Genomic DNA, 16,844 nt, shown 5'->3' with positions numbered 1-16,844 from the left:
TTATTAATTAAAAACATTAATATTTTAAGCAATATTTTTCCCATCAACCTATATTGATTCATTGTCTTGTCTCAGTCATCAAGTCTTCACCACTGAAATTATTTTATAATATTATGCCATACATTGAGAAAAAAAAATCTGATAAAATTACTATACTAAATGGTAATGACATTTCTGATAAACGAAGCTAGTTCTGGTATTACAAATCAAAATATACGGTATTTAAACCATTCATTTGGTAAGTTTTCTGTTCATGCAGCTTACCGGAAATTCTGGTTTTCAAAATTATAATTCTTATTACATAAGTATACATTTAGTAAAAAATAGAAAAAAATTAAATTAAATTTAACAGAATACATGGTTTTTATACCATCTTCTAAAGTACCGTAATGAAATTGCCAAATTTTATGACATTTACCAAATTTTATCACGCATTATTAAACCATATTTCATTGTTAATTTTACCAAACTCATTACCAAAAGCACTTGGGTAAAAAGTATCTAGCTTTTTGATGCTCCCCTATGCCAACACGGTAATTTTTAACATATTCTGGTAGTTTTGAATATACTTTGTTCTCAGTGTACTAATTTCATAATATTGAACCATACTAATTTTATAATATTGAGCCACAGTGATTTAAAATATTGAGCCGCAGTAATTGTATAATATTGAGCCGAAATAATTTTTATATTGCTGAGCAATGCTGTTTACTTAAGATGATTGGTTTTGGAGGTATACAGCATTCAAAATAATGCTTTACAAATTGAGTTCATGCATAATAGCGTTTTCAATTCTTCCAAAAAATTTTTTTTTCTATTATCCCGCCTATTACAATAGCATAATAAAAATAAGTTCTAACTAATATGATAATTATGTATAAAACTGTAAGATAAAACTGTATTTCTATTAGAAATTATATTTAACATTTTTATTGTTTCCCAATCTTATGGAAATAATAAATTTAATCGATAAAATCATATTTAAATTTAATGAAATAAATAAACCAAAAAAACGGATTACTATAATCATTTTGCTTAAAATATTTAAACTGTCTGACTCAAACTTATTATAAATGAACGACAGAAAAAAAGATATACTTTAAGAATTTTAACAGGAGAGTCATGCTTCTGGCTAATGGCTTTCGTCAAATATATGAGAGGAAAAATATGGTTTGGTAAATAGAAAATATTTAATTAAAATATATAAAAAGAATAGTTTTGAGTCATTGGTTTAAGAAAATTAGCATGAATTGCATTTCTGAAATAAAATAAAAATTAAATTAATAAATGCTACATTTATTTTTAAATAAATATCAAAGAAATTTTTATGAACTTTTCGTAAATTTAATTAAATAATAATGAAAAATTTTGAAAGGTTCATAAAACAAAGTAAATTTAAAACGTGGGTTTTGAATCGAAACTAATGAGTTTTTTCTCATTAATAATTCGAAAATCTTTAGTTTCGAGAAAATTTAACGTATGATGTTAATAAAATATTTGAAATAAGAAAAACAGAACGGTCGTAGTTAATATAATTTTAGTAGATCTAGCAAATCTGGTAAAATGCCTCACAGTATGGTATTGACGCTTCTAGTAAGAACAAAAATAATTTCGACTCATAAAACTGAGAAATACGGTATTTAAACCATCTATTTGGTAATATTTCTGTTCACTTGTTGATGTTTTACCGTAAATTTTGGTTTTTAAAATTACAATTCTTATTATCACAGATTCAGCGTAAATTCAAAACTGAAATTTAATTTCATCGAATAAATGGTTCCTCTGTTATACTCTAAGTTATCATGACAAAATTATAAAATTTACCACCTTTAAAAGTTTTTTAACATGTATGCTATAAAAACAAATTTCATTGTTAATTTTACCAAAATAATTACCAAAGCCCTTCAATAAAAATTACGGTGTCCTTAGGTGTTCCCATAAAGCCAGAAACACGGTAAGTGTTACCGTATTCTGGTAGTTTTGTCGATACTTTTTTCTCAGTGTATTATAACCCGAAATACAATTTAACTCCAATATAAAATCTGGGCTAATCTTATTCAAAATAAACTTAAATGATCTTTTATTAACCTAATTCCCATGTATCAGACAATACTTTTTTCTCAGTGCAGAAAAAAATATCTTAGAACTCCATATTCAATATTATTGTTCAATTTTTTCCCAAAGAATTATAAATCACTTAATAGTACTTGTCCTAGTTTATCTATAGCAATAATGCGTAAATCTTAGAGAAATCTGTAGACTGATTTTTTTCTTTTACCGCAAAAAACAAAAATGTCGAAAATACAACACATTTCATTCTTAAAAAAAGCATAACCTTTTGGTGTCTAAATATTTAAATAAATTAATAATACATATATGTAGCATAATTAGTTTAAAAATGTAAATGCTTCAAAATAAAATGTTTTAAATTTTTTTCATGATTGTTTGAATTAGTAATTAACAATAACTGGTTGTATAATTAATTATCAAGTAATTTATCATATTAGTAATAAAAAAATTAAAAAAAAATGACATAATCTTAAAAATAAATTTTAAATACCCAATTTCTTTGCATGGCCCAAACGCAAGTAGCGCATAAGCCTTGCAAACAAAATATTAAATTCGTTTTCTTTGTTTTTTTTAATCAACAGATTAAAACGGTAATTTTACGGTTACATTAATTTTACGGTTACATTACATTAAACAGTAAAAAAAAAATTTGCCCAACAAAAGAAATAAAAAGTAAAAACTTTGTGAAAAATTGTAACTGTGGGTTATATAAAAATCATTACCAAATGAATTTAAGGAAAAAAATAATTTCATAAAAGTATACGATAAGATGAACAGCAGTAATTACATTTGTTTCAATAATTGAAATAGGCTAATATTTTAGAACAAACAATTCTATCATATTCAACAGATGACTCCCCTCTTCCCGCCTCTTGAATTCATTAAATGTGCGTGCAGCAGCCATTTTGAACAGCATTTTATTAGACTTGTATACCAGTTGATTGCGAAGATAGGTGGGTGACATTGGGCGTCGCCATATTATATTACCTGCATCATATTAAAGGATGGCTCGGGATGATGTCACGTGATCAAGCATTTAATGGAAATGCGTGACACAACACGAGGACCATTAGGAACATGGATGTGCTTTTGGAATATTTCAAACACCATATGATTTTGAGCAATCACGAATAGTTAGATATTCAGTGAATTTGGGTGTTTTTAGGTGTTTGGACATATCTAGTGTAGGGGAATAGAAGTTTTTATCTTAATTAGGAAAATTTCTTACTTCGCCATTTTTTAAGAAACAAGAAACATAATTTTTGTTGAATAAAGTATGGTATACATTTGTTAACGTATTTTATAACTACTTGAGAATATGTGTTTAATATGAGTTTTGAAAATAAAGAAATAAAAGAAGAAATGAAAAAGGATTTTATTTTTGAATATTTGAACTGATAAAATTTTGCGTAGTACCTATCAAAAAGGACTATTCATAATAATTTGACTTTCATAAAACATTAAATGGATTGATATTTAGTAAGGTGGAAATTAGGTGTTTTTATTTTAGGAAGATATTTAGTAACTTGCAAATTTCTAAAAATCACAAAAATGTATTTTCAGGAGAATAATTTTTGTATCAACTTAAGCATATGTATTTTGTATCAACTTAAGCATATATGCATTAATTTAAGCTTTAAAGAAAAATTCATAAAATATTTATTTTCGAATATTTCAATTATTAAAAGCTTATATAGTACCCACAGTGTGAAAACTGTGGTGAAACATTTTTATACAATCTTGGTGTTGAAAATCTCTAAAAATTGTGGGAATTATTACTTCATTTCAAAATAATACAGAATCGAGCATTCGTATACACTTCAAGGGTGTAGTTAAATCTTAACACCAGTAATCGATAAATATTATACCAATCTGCAACTCATTAGTAATGAATATTATGTTTTCTGAAGCTCCTTACATTTGTCGTATAATTTGTGTATATTTAAACTATTTAACCTAGGGGAAGTGATGATAGGGCATGTTTGAAACGTATGACAAATGCTTTCGGACAAGTATTTGAAAATTAAAGACGAATAACTCTGCGATTTCAAGAACTTGAAAATGTAGCAGCAAAGATGGTGGTTAATTAACATAAAGTGTTTTTCTGGTCAGATTTAATTGGCAAACTCAACATAATATTTAATGCCAAGAAAATTTCAACTATCTTTTCTTATTGATAAAAAAAATTATTATATTCGATTATTTGCCAAATAATTAAAAAAATTTTTGTGGACTACTCATACAAACAGTTCAAAAATGCATGCATGTTATTAATTTTAGATTTACAGAAATCTGTCAATTGTATAAAATACGTTTTATCATATCTAACTTCTATTTACTTTGGTTTTCTTTGAACCTATATTAATATTCCATTTGTGCTCTTAGTACGTTTGGTAAACAAACTAATTTTGTTTTAAGAAGTATTGTATAATATGCATCCAAAATTTATAATTCTTGCTTTCATAATGCCTCGTAAAAATTCTTTACTCACTCTTATGTATATCTTATCTTATTGCAATTATAAATTTAAGTGCTACTGATTAACAAACATGGCGACGGCTACTTTACAGTTTGTAAGGTAAAAGAACATTTTAGGTGTTTCACTACACCAGGAACTATCCCTGGTTTAGTGTAGTGGAACAGTTAATGAAACTCACTATAGTGTAAACGGCTATTTAACACTCAGGTAAAATAGCATTTTAGGTGTTTCACTACACCAGGAACTATCCTTGGTTTTAATGTAGTGGAACACTTAATGAATCTCACTATCGTGTAAAACAGTTGCTACCATTTTTGGTGTTTGAACTAAGAAATTTCACAGTGTATTACTTAGAGAAGTTTGGTTTTTATTCAATATTGAATATTTTCATATCTAATGAAATGCAGTTTGGCATCAAAGTCTATAGTTTGAGTAAAAAGTAAGATATTTTCTGAGCGTTTTTAGGTGCTTTTAATAACAGATACCTTTACTTTGTATAAATTTTTATTATTTAGACAGTCTAACATTTTTTATGTAAATGAAAAAAAAAACAACAAATATCGTATGTTATGTCGTATGCTATGTTTAAGATTGTAAGAAAAACATAAATAGCAATAATTAGGAATAATCATGTCTAAGAACTTCGCTTAAAAAAGCTTCAAACCAATACTTGTTTGCTGTATTGTAGAAAATTTTAAAACTATCTTTGCGTTTAGAACATGAAAAAATTTTAACCATATTAATTTTGATAAAATTACAACTTGAATGTTTTCAAAGTCTGAAATTTAATAATTGATTTCTATTAAATTATAAAATTTGTTAAACAAATCCTAAATTTAGCACAAACTATTATATGTTTTTTTTTTCTTTTAAATTTTCTTGATTTTTAAAATTTCATAAATTTTACTTCTGTTTATTGTAATGGAAGACGTCACAATATTTGCTGACAATTATGTTGAATTCAATTTCATATATATATATATATATATATATATATATATATATATATATATATATATATATATATATATATATATATATATATATATATATATATATATATATATATATATATATATATATATATATATATATATATATATATATATATATATATATATATATATATATATATATATATATATGAAATTGAAAATATATATGAATCTTTGAATCTATATATGAATCTTTGGAAAATATATATGAATATTTTCCAAAGATTTAAAAAAAAAGTAATGTTTTATTTCTTTTATACTTTTTTGATAGAAAAATATTCTAAGAAATAAACAGATAATTTTGTAAATTTAAGATATATTTATGATGCAATGTATTACCAGCATTTAGGTTGATAGTACTTTTCACTGTAATTTGATCAGTTGACACTAAGTATTGAAATTTGCATTTATGGAAATCATATTTTAATCAAGTTTAAATAAACAACGCATGCAATATTGTGATAACAAATATTAAAACAAAAGCTTTTTTTAATCTACCACTAATGTAACATTTATCGAAATTGAAACTGTTTTGAGGAATGTCATTCGAAAAAAAATTAGTATCGCAAATTTTAAATATTTATTTTAATTAAGTTTTCTATTTCTTTAATATTTGATGTAAACTCATTCAGATATTAGTAAATCCTGATGATACTTTTTCACGCAACTTTAAAAGAATCGTTGGTTATTTTCAGTCAAATCCTTTAAAAGTAATTGAAAACATACATACTACATTAGCAGCTCATGTTATTACAAAGCATTATGCAAATTGAAAATTTTTGTTCTCTTAGAAACATTTTCTTTGTGGAAATAAATCTTTTTCTATATCAGCATTGGTAGTTAAATTACTAAGGTTATATATTATTGTTTGCAAGATTACGCTGAATGAATGGAAATTTTAGAAGTGAATGGCAAAATTTGTTGTCAATTAAGAGAAATGAATGTCAAATTAAGAGAAGAAAGCGTTTTTATATTAAGGATAAACTCACCCCCTCAGGGTTTATTTTAGATTAAATAAACATCACTGAAACAAGGTTTATTTGGGCAGGTTTTTATATACTTTCTTTAACTCTTTAAAAAAAAAAAAAGGCTGGTCTGATCTTTAAGTTTTTGACAAAAGTTAAGTTTTCCAAAATTTTTCTCATGAGAATTTGGGCAAAGCTAGAATGCAAAGCAGGCAAAAACAATATTTACAGTAAGAGCTAAAAAATTAGATTTTTTTAAAAGTTCTAGGCATGCTTTTATTTAATATTTAGGAAAACAGACTTGAAATATTAACATTTCATTTAAGGTTTAAGGAGGCTTAAATAGTCAACCTTTCTATTCCAACCAAATGAAAATTGAAATACCATAGAAATGCCTTAAGTTTGCCTGTTATGTAGGAAAAAATAAATTAAAAAAAAAAATAACTCCATGATCCTACATAATTTAATAGCATACTTTTAATAATTTTGAACTGAAGTTTTTAGCTCTTTCTTACTTTTTTAAATCTTTCTTCTTTTTCGAAGTAACAAATTTTGTGATGGCTTTAGTTTTGTAATCGTGTTAAATCTGAATTCTGAAAAAATTATTAATTTAAAATATTAAAAATTTTTTTAATTATCAATTCTTATGTTTAAATTCTTTTAGAAAAGTTCCATTAATTTAATTTTATTATTTGAATTTTAAGTTTTTTAATTTTTTAATTAATAATTTTAGTTTTTTAATTAAAATTTTAATTTTTAAAAAAAATTATTAAAACTTTATTCTGATAGAAACTTTTTGGATATGAGTTATTTTCTTAAATAAATTATGTTATTATTGATTTTATAGAAAATTATTCTTGCTTAATATATTATAAAACTTCTAAATTTAAATTCTATATTTAAAAAAATTCTCAAAAACTTAAACCGTTTAGAGAATTTCTTAAATTTAAATTCGCTTAAAAATCTTCTAAACCATTCTATTCTTTCAGAGGACGTCTTTAAATTTAATATCTTTTAAAAAATAGGGATATTGGGGGGTTCACTCTACTAGCAGACGAGAGTAACAGCAGCCTTAAAAATATTTCCAAATAAAAAGGGAAAATTTGTGAGACAAAATAAAAAAAAAGAGAGTATTATGTTGAATGAAAAATTTCTCATTAGCTGTTGAATAATTCAGGAGCGTTTATTAATTCAGAAATTCCTTGTCGATGTCTTTGCGGTCAACATTTAAAAATAAATGATGATATAATAGCGTGAAATTATAATTGCATTAGAATTTTTTTATTATTTTCAAGCAATCCCAAATTAAATTCTTTTCATTATATTATAGATCAGGTGAAATATTCATCTATTATTTTGGTACATAAATTGTTTGACAGTTTATCATTTGCCTTTATTTCACACTAATATATTACTATCATCTTTATTTATCGTAATCATAGATATCATCTCTATCTTTCTTATCTGCTTTCATCTATCTCTTAAAATTGAAACAATTATAGTAGTTTCAATTTTAAATTTCCTAAATAACATTGAATTATTTTGCTTTTCTTCGGAATAATTTGTTTTGTTTGTTGTAAGTGTTTCCACATTCGCATTTTCCATTTGAAATATACTGTAATTAGTTTTTAAATCTTGTATTTTTAAAATGACAAGAGTTAAGTGAAAAATGGAAAATGATCCTAAAATAATTATAGTATTTATTAAATTTTTTTAATTTATGATTAAGAAAAAAAGGTGTATGCAGATTAAATTTAGGGATTATATGTTCTTTTGCAATATCTTGGGTACAATTACTTTAAGTCTTAAAGTTTATAAGTATATAAATATCATATAAGTATTACATATTTCATATTTTATAATACTTATATTTATTTACTTATTACCCTATGATATTAATCTATTTTATAAGTTTTGCAAAATATAAAATCTGGCTTTAAATTATTTCGTTCAGAAAATATAGGGAAAATTTTTGTATATTTTAAATTTGGAATCAAATTTTTTAAACTCTCAAGAAAAAGCTTACAATGAGCTATTTAAATGATGATTATGCGTTATCAAACATCGTGGTAAATCATCGCTGACAATAATATCACCTTGAGTAATACATCGCTGACAATAATATCACCTTGAATGAAACATAGCTAATAACAATATCACCTTGAATAAACCGTATCAAGGTAAAAATAATCACTTTGATTTTAAAAAAAAGTTAAATTTTTTAACTTGTAGATAAATTAGTAAAAATTAATAAAGGAACAAAAATGTTACAATTTTATTACCCTTATTCTGTTTTAGACGCTCCATTTGCCAAATTAATTGTTAATTAATTTGTAATTATTGTTAATTAAATTTAACAATATTCAAATCTTGCAGGATTTATTTGCTAATCATTTATAGACCTTGTTGTGCTTAGTGATAAAAATTGTAAATATTACTGCATAGTAAATATTACCGTGATTAATTCGTGATATATATTTATAGTACTTGTAATTATTTTTTAAGTATAGTGTTGATTTGTCAAATAAGTATTTTTGCTCATTATTTTATTATTATTTTAATATTTACTGAAAGTGATCTTTTAAAAATTGTTTTTTTATGGAATACCAGTTAGAGCTTTATAGTTATAGAAATACCTTTTTTAATGGAGCGTCTAAATGGAGCGTCCATCGAACCAGGGACCTGTGGTCTTATTCTGTTTTAGACGCTCCATTTACCAATCTAAAACTATACTCAGCGGCGCGACAGTCCTTGAGGGCCAAGGCCTACTGTGCCCATCTCAGTTTTCTTGACCTTGGGCTCTGGAGTGCAGGGGCAGATGTTCCGGTCAGGTGGTCAGCTGAACGCGGAACCCCCAGTGTTTAGTTCCCAAGCATGCTTGGTACTCATTTATCGACCCACTGAAGGGATGAAAGGTTAAGTCAACCTTGCCCGTATCGAGGATCGAACCAGGGACCTGTGGCACGACAGCACGAAGCGCAACCGCTCAGCCACCGGGCGCCCCATTTACCAATCACTCTGTATAATATATTTAGGCTTTTCATTTACGTTATTAACTTTATATTTCTAAATTCTCATCTGAACTCGACTGATTATTTCTCATTTACAATATTTATGCTATACATATTTATTTATTCTAATTTAATTTGCTTATCATTTAAATTACATGTTCTTCATTTTTTTTACACATTACATTCATTATTTCCTCTTTACACTTTCTTAATGACTTAGATACTGTAATTTGTTATGATGTTTTGGCAATGACCATGCTTATGTAAAAAGTTTTACATAAGCATGTAAGTTTTACATACTTTTCTCTTAGTTCTTCTATTTCATTGATATCATGAAAAAGGCGATGTTATTATAAATTATTAATTACAATTAAAAGTAAAAGTATCATCCAGATAAAGTATAATTTCATATATTTTAAAATATATTTATATAATACTATATTGCTTCTATTTAATTATAAAAGATATAAATTTAGAGCTATTTATTTTCATTCATATATGTTTTAATAATTTAGCTTAAATAAGTTGCTAAATAATTTTTCATATTCTGTAATTCATCATTATTAAGCAAAGAAAGCAAAGATTGAAATAAATGATATATTTTCTTTAACCAGGAAAAATTATGCTTCTATAAAGAATTCTAAAATTATTTATAACATTATTATAAAATGTATTATGTTAATTTATACTTTCTTATGATCTATCACTTTAAATAGAATATTCTATAAGAATTTATAGCGGGAAAAATTACTTATCACTAATAAAAGAGTAAGAAAAATTAATAAAGAATAAAATGCTTTTTAAAAAAGTTAAAAAAAAAGAAGCTGGAAAACATCAGCTCATACGACTATATCCGCAAAAAGGGATGCTTTCTATTATTATATGATTATAGTCAAATCAAAATCTATTAATACAATAGCGTTGGTAGCACCAAAAAATTGAAACAAAGCTGATGAGCAAATTTGTTTTACTGCCTTATAATTTTTTTTTCTTTTTTTAGTATTTTTAAAAACGCTTTTATTTATTAATAATTTTTCTTCTTTTTATATATATATATATATATATATATATATATATATATATATATATATATATATATATATATATATATATATATATATATATATATATATATATATATATATATATATATATATATATTATAAGTTTTAGTTGCTTTTCTTTGTGATATGTTGATATGTCATGCCTCTTTTAAATAGCCAAGAGCTAATAAGTTTTTCTCACTCATTCAAATAAATTAATATCATAACGTAAAATAATTACTTGATTCTAAAACTGCAAATCAATGAATAATTTCCCAATAGGTTTATTTCTGTGAAAAGAATATATTCAATGAACGGGAAAATATATTTTAGAATAAAGATTATTCAGTAGGAAAGATTAATGTTATTGCTTTCAAACATAAGATAAAAAAAACCCTTCTTAATTGTAAAGTATTGTAAATTAATTAAAAAGCTCCTTTGATCAATTATTAATTTCTGTAAAATAACTTTTTGTGCTGAAAAGGATTTGTATAGTAAGGAAGGAAATGATTTAAGTATCTTGGGTATCATCCTGCAAGCTTTTTAAAAAATGTAACTACGTTGGCTCAATGTTTGAGACTAAAACTTTTATAGCTAGTGGCATTTACAGAAAACAAAATGTATATGGCTAGTGGCCTTTATAGATTTCAGCAGTAAGAGGTTCTTTGTTTATTTTCAAAGGCGTGAAATGATTAATTTTTAAAAGTTAATGTTTAATAAAGAACTAAAATACCTTGAATATATTAAATAATTAAAAAATTGAAATCTAAATATATATCAGTATTAATAATATTAGTTAGAAAATGTATTGCTCATTTAAACACATTAATAACTATATGTATTTTTTTTTATGTATTAGCTAGATATTCTTAAAATATTCAGATTTACACTTTTTAAAAAAAAAATTATTTATAATTTTAGTAACACCGCAGAATGACTTGACTTTATAACTAACTAATCAAAGTATGAAAATGATTGAAACAAATTTTAAGATAAAAACTTTAAAATAATAACTCAAAAAAGAAAAGAGCTAAAAGCAGCTAAGACCAAACTTGTCTTTTGTAAACTATTTAAATAAAAAAGTAAGAACTCACAAACAAGCAAAACGAAATTTTAAAGAAGCATATGTTAGAAAAAACAGCACTTCATTAAGGGACACACTGTCTGCTAACACATTGAAGCCTTTCTGTACTCAGTGCTTAAACAAAAAAAACAAAAACAAAAAGACTGACTGCGCCTCAAGGTCACATAGCGGAAAAACTAAAGAAATATGGTACTATATAAATGTATTGCGTTCTCTTATTTAGTTTTTAAATTTTGTAGCCTCGGGACATAGTCAGTTTTTGGTTTAACCACTGACTACAGAAAGGCTTCAATGTGTTAACAGACAGTGTGTCCCCTGATGAAGTGCTGTTTTTGCTAACATATGCTTCTTTAAAATTTCGTTTCGCTTGTTTGTGAGTTCTTACTTTTTTATTTCAATGGATTATATAACTAACTACAGAGAGTACTTGCAGAAAAATCAACGTCTTTCCCTCACTTTTACAATTTAGTTTTACTTTTATTCAATTTTAAAATACTAACATGCGATCAATGTTAATAGCTAAAGTATATGACCAGCTAAAGGTCAATTTTTCTTAATAACTAAAGCAAATGCAGCTTTGAAAAAAAATATAAAGAGGAAAAGGGTCTTCTAAACATTAGTCAACTTTCGAAGAGCTACATCCCATAAGAATATAACATATAATTATTATAAATATTAGCAAAGTATCATGAACTGAAATTAAAAATTTGTTTTGCCCACCCCTATGAAGATGGTTACCTATATTGTGAGATATCCTGCCTCCCGGTCTGTATTATGTTGTTTACTTTGCAAAAACAACCATTACTGTAGATTTTGGAGAATTCAATGCTCGCCTATTACACATATATTACATTTTTTTAATTGTGAATGCTTAGTATGTAGTGATCAAATTTAATTTATTAATGTTTAATTTTCACCAGAGGGGATTTTTTTAAATACCTTAAGTTCAAGGAAATATTTTTTCTGACTTCAGATATTAATTTATTTTGAATTTTAAAATCACATCCGGTATCCCACTTTACGTTGATAATCTAACTTTCTATAACTTTTTAGTTAGACTCAAACTTAGTTTTTCGTCATATTACGAGGCAAAAACCATTGGTTTAATTACTCATTCATTCGCGTACAACAAATACTTTGGTAAAAAAGTATAAAAAGTAACTTTAGTTAAGTATTCTAAACTAAATATTCGTTTTTGTGAGATATCATAACTTATTTAATTTGACTATTATTTTCAGGTAGGGCTTTTAAAAATTTTCAGTTGATTTCATAGCGTTTATTATGTGTGTTATATGTATGTTATTATGTGCATGTTATAAAAAGTTACTTTGATATTAATCATCCTTTTTCATCTATATTTCGTTTAAACTAAAACATATAGTTTATTGAAATCTTTAATTTATGTACTTATTTATGGTCAAATAATTTATTTTAGTTTTTAACAGTCTCTTTCTCTCCCCCCTTTATTTTATTAACTGTTCATAAAAAATTAAAAAAGGAACACAAAAATGATTTCTTAAACACTTTAACAACTCCATGAATACAAAAAGCTTCAATAAATTATAAAATTACTTTTCGATAATGCTTTTTATGGAATTTTTAAAGTATCGGCCAGAATATTTATAGATAAAATTTAGTATTCAGAGTTGAGGAAAAATATTATTTGATAATAACATACACGTTTCACAGAGAGGTAGAATATTGTGCATGATAGCATTAAATGCTGCTCCCAAATTGCATTCGTATAAAATATTTTAGATATCGTTAATAATAATTTTATTCGAGCTATTTTAGTAGTAATAATATTAGTAAATATAACACTAAAAAAAGACAATAGAATTTACTGGTTAATTTGATCAACTCAAAAACAATAAAAGTAATAATCATTCTTTTTTCATCAAGTTATAAACTTTTAGAGCTTTTTAGATTAGTTTTAATAATTTTTGTCAATAAAGAAATGAAAACATTAATATTAAATATAAACATTTTCGTTGCTGACTACACGAAATCACGTGACGAAATTCTCCCTACAGTTAGTGTCAATAAAACAGATCAAGTGATAGGGATGCATATTACATCCAACTATTTTTGCAGATAATATGGTATTTTTCCGTGACAATAACATATTGTTTATTGAAATAAACTTATTGCAAAGCTCCAAAGCAAAAATGGCTGCTAAAATAAGAGAAAACAACTTTGATCTATACCTATACCAAATAATCTTAGTTTAGTATATTTTAGCATCTCACTTCTAAATATTCACTTTAAAAATTATTTCTTTTAATCCAGTGGTTTATTTAGTGAAAATATATATTTTATTATAACATGTATTTTGATTTAAATTGTATGTTATTGATTTGAATTTTTTATTTTTATTGGGTATTTATCATCGCGTATATACATATCCAATAACAGCTTATTACTGGCTTATTATTGATGATTTGACTAGTTGCAAATAAATTGTAGTAACACTCTGGGCTTATAGATTACCTTTTTATGAATAATCTCGCCAGTTCTTCATTAAAATATATAGTTAAGATAAAATTATGTTAATAGATATATTTTGTTAACCAAAACACTGTTAAATTCTTGTTACAATGCTTTTCGATGGTCCAATGATAATAATATGCTAAGATACACCATTCTGAATATGCAAATTGACTCTGTATTCCCAAGGGTCAGACGCTTTTATGAAGCTGTAAAGGTTTTGATTCAAACTTGCCATTTAAATTAACCATTAATGGTGAATATTCCAGAAGAGAAAATTCTGGAAAATTACCATACCGTATGGTAATGAAATTTCTGGTTAGAAAAAACTTAATTCTGATTAATAAAACCAAAATATATGAAATTTAAACCAATCATTTGGTTACTTTCCGTTCATATGGTAATGAATTAAGGGAAATTTTGGTTTTCAAAATTATAGTTCTTATTACCCCACACGTTTAGTAAAAAAAAAATACAAAGCTAAAAATAAATTTAAAGAAATATTTCTATGCCACACTCTGAGATACCATGATAAAATTACCAAATTTTGTTACATTCACCAAACTTTATCATATATTATAAAACCATGTTTTACTATTTATTTTCACCAAAATCATTACAAAAGCGCTTATGGAGTTTTTTGATGTTCTCCTACAGTCAGAAACACAGAAATTTTACCATATTTTGGTAGCTCTGATCACTTTTTTTCTCGGTGTATTATAACCCGAAATGTTATTTGATTTCAATAAAAAAAATCGGAATCAAATTAAAGATCAAATTAAACTTAATTAACCTTTCATTAGACTAATTCGTGTGTATCAGTAACAAAATGCCCAGACATCAAATAATCATTGCAATAGTTTCTCTAAATATTTAATATTTTGTTGGAAGATATGTTAACAAGAATAAGCAAAAGTTTAGTTTTTTACTAAATTATTTGCCTTCAGTAAGAGATTGGTGTAAATCTAAATTAGAATAAACATAATTACCTTTTAATAAAATCATTTATATCTATCAATAGCAATTCCTCTAAAAATGTTCGCTTTCTTTGAAGAAAAAATTGCTAGAGTAAACAAAAGTTTATTTTTAAAAAAAAAAAATATTTGACTATAATAAGAGATCGGAGCTAATATATAATTCAGAATTGACTTAATTAACATATTATTAAACTTATTTATGTCTTTCAGTAGCAAAATGTTCAGCCTCTAAATAAACATTGTTAAAACTCCAAATACCTTATAGAGAAGCTAACAGGAATTAACAAAAGTTTAATTATTTTAAATTATTTGACTTTAATAATGAAAAATTGAAGCTAATATTATCTGAAATTGACCCATTTAACCTTTTATTAAACTCATTCATATCAATCAGTAGCAAAATGTCCTTATATAAAATAATTAGTACTATAATTCTTTGACATATATAATATCCCTTTAAAGAAAAACTAACCAGAACAAAGTTTTCTAAATTATTTTTAAAATAATCCATTTAAAAGTTTAAAAATATTTTTTAATCCATCATTAAGCTTTCGATTTTTATTTTATGAATTCTATACAATATCACAATGTAAATAAAATGTTCCCTTGCTTAAAATTATATATTTTTCCTTTTGTAAGTGCGTATATTATTAAAAGCATTAAAATAAAGAAATTGTTCCTTATATACTGTAAATATATCTGTCCCAATATCACCCTTTAGTATTAACCTATATTTTTAAAACTCGGTCGGATAATATATATATATATATATATATATATATATATATATATATATATATATATATATATATATATATATATATATATATATATATATATATATAGTTTTAATGAAATGAGCCAACTTTTTCAATTTATGTCCCGAGATCATTTTTACCTATTTCATTTCCACTTGTGGAAAAAATCCGAAATCTTTTAGAATGAAATTTGATATTTTAGAATCATCCGAATAAAATCAACAGGTGTGGTAAGGAATATCGTCTGAGAGAGAGACAAAAGAATGTACCTTGAAAGATGCATCCCACCGCCGCTGCTAAAAGTAAGAGACACATGGGAAGAGTTGGTTGGGAAGCCAACATGCAGCCGTCCTTCTCACCCACGCGCCCGAACTGCTTTAACTTCATGTGCCGCCCCGGCAGACGATAGGGGCTGTCCGGATCGTTTGTGCGCGCCCTCAACACCCCCACTTAATCATCGGAAGAGAAGTGACCGTTCACGTCCACTTTCCAATCCACCCACTTCTCGAGTCGTCTGGGAGCAATTGTGTTTCTCGGATTTCTTTCGACAGAGGGTTTTTATTCTCACATTTAATGTTTTTCGTTTTTGTTCTTTTTCTTTATCTGTGAAAGTATTATTAGAATAGTACGTATCATTGTGCTTTTGCGCTTTTTGGAAAGGAAAGGTGGAATCGAAATTCATTTTATAAATAATAAATTGAATAAAACCAGTTTATTCGATTTGCTTTTGAAATAAATGTAAATTTAGCTTTGCTATTTTGATTTTTAAAAGTGTTTAATTTTTCTTCTAAAAAAATAATTTACATCTATGAAACGCATTTTTTTTGCATAAAGGTAAAATTTATGCACAGAAAAACGGAAGGAAAAAAAACTACCCTGAATTACTTTTGATAGTTCCTTTAAAAATATAACTTTTATAAAATTCGATTTTTCAAGAACTATTTGCTCGATTTCCCTCGAAGTTTGCATTTTCCC

General features: G+C 25.3%; 1 protein-coding gene across 1 annotated transcript in view; it reads right to left on the bottom strand.

Moving 5' to 3' along the window:
• The window catches only part of LOC107456635 (uncharacterized), a 162,138-nt gene extending 145,758 nt beyond the window's left edge, over positions 1-16,380 (bottom strand). Inside the window, exon 1 of the mRNA XM_016074541.4 lies at positions 16,139-16,380. Within this exon, the coding sequence (XP_015930027.2) occupies positions 16,139-16,256 (118 nt within the window). The 5' untranslated portion in view covers positions 16,257-16,380. The remainder of the gene's footprint in view (positions 1-16,138) is intronic.
• Positions 16,381-16,844: the final 464 nt, after the last annotated feature.

The sequence above is a fragment of the Parasteatoda tepidariorum genome, chromosome 3, assembly GCF_982258835.1.
Source record: "Parasteatoda tepidariorum strain Cologne lab strain chromosome 3, Ptep-v5.0, whole genome shotgun sequence".
NCBI classification, from domain to species: Eukaryota; Metazoa; Arthropoda; class Arachnida; order Araneae; family Theridiidae; genus Parasteatoda; species Parasteatoda tepidariorum.
Note: the sequence above shows the minus strand (reverse complement) of the source record. Positions and strands in the feature narration are given on the sequence as shown.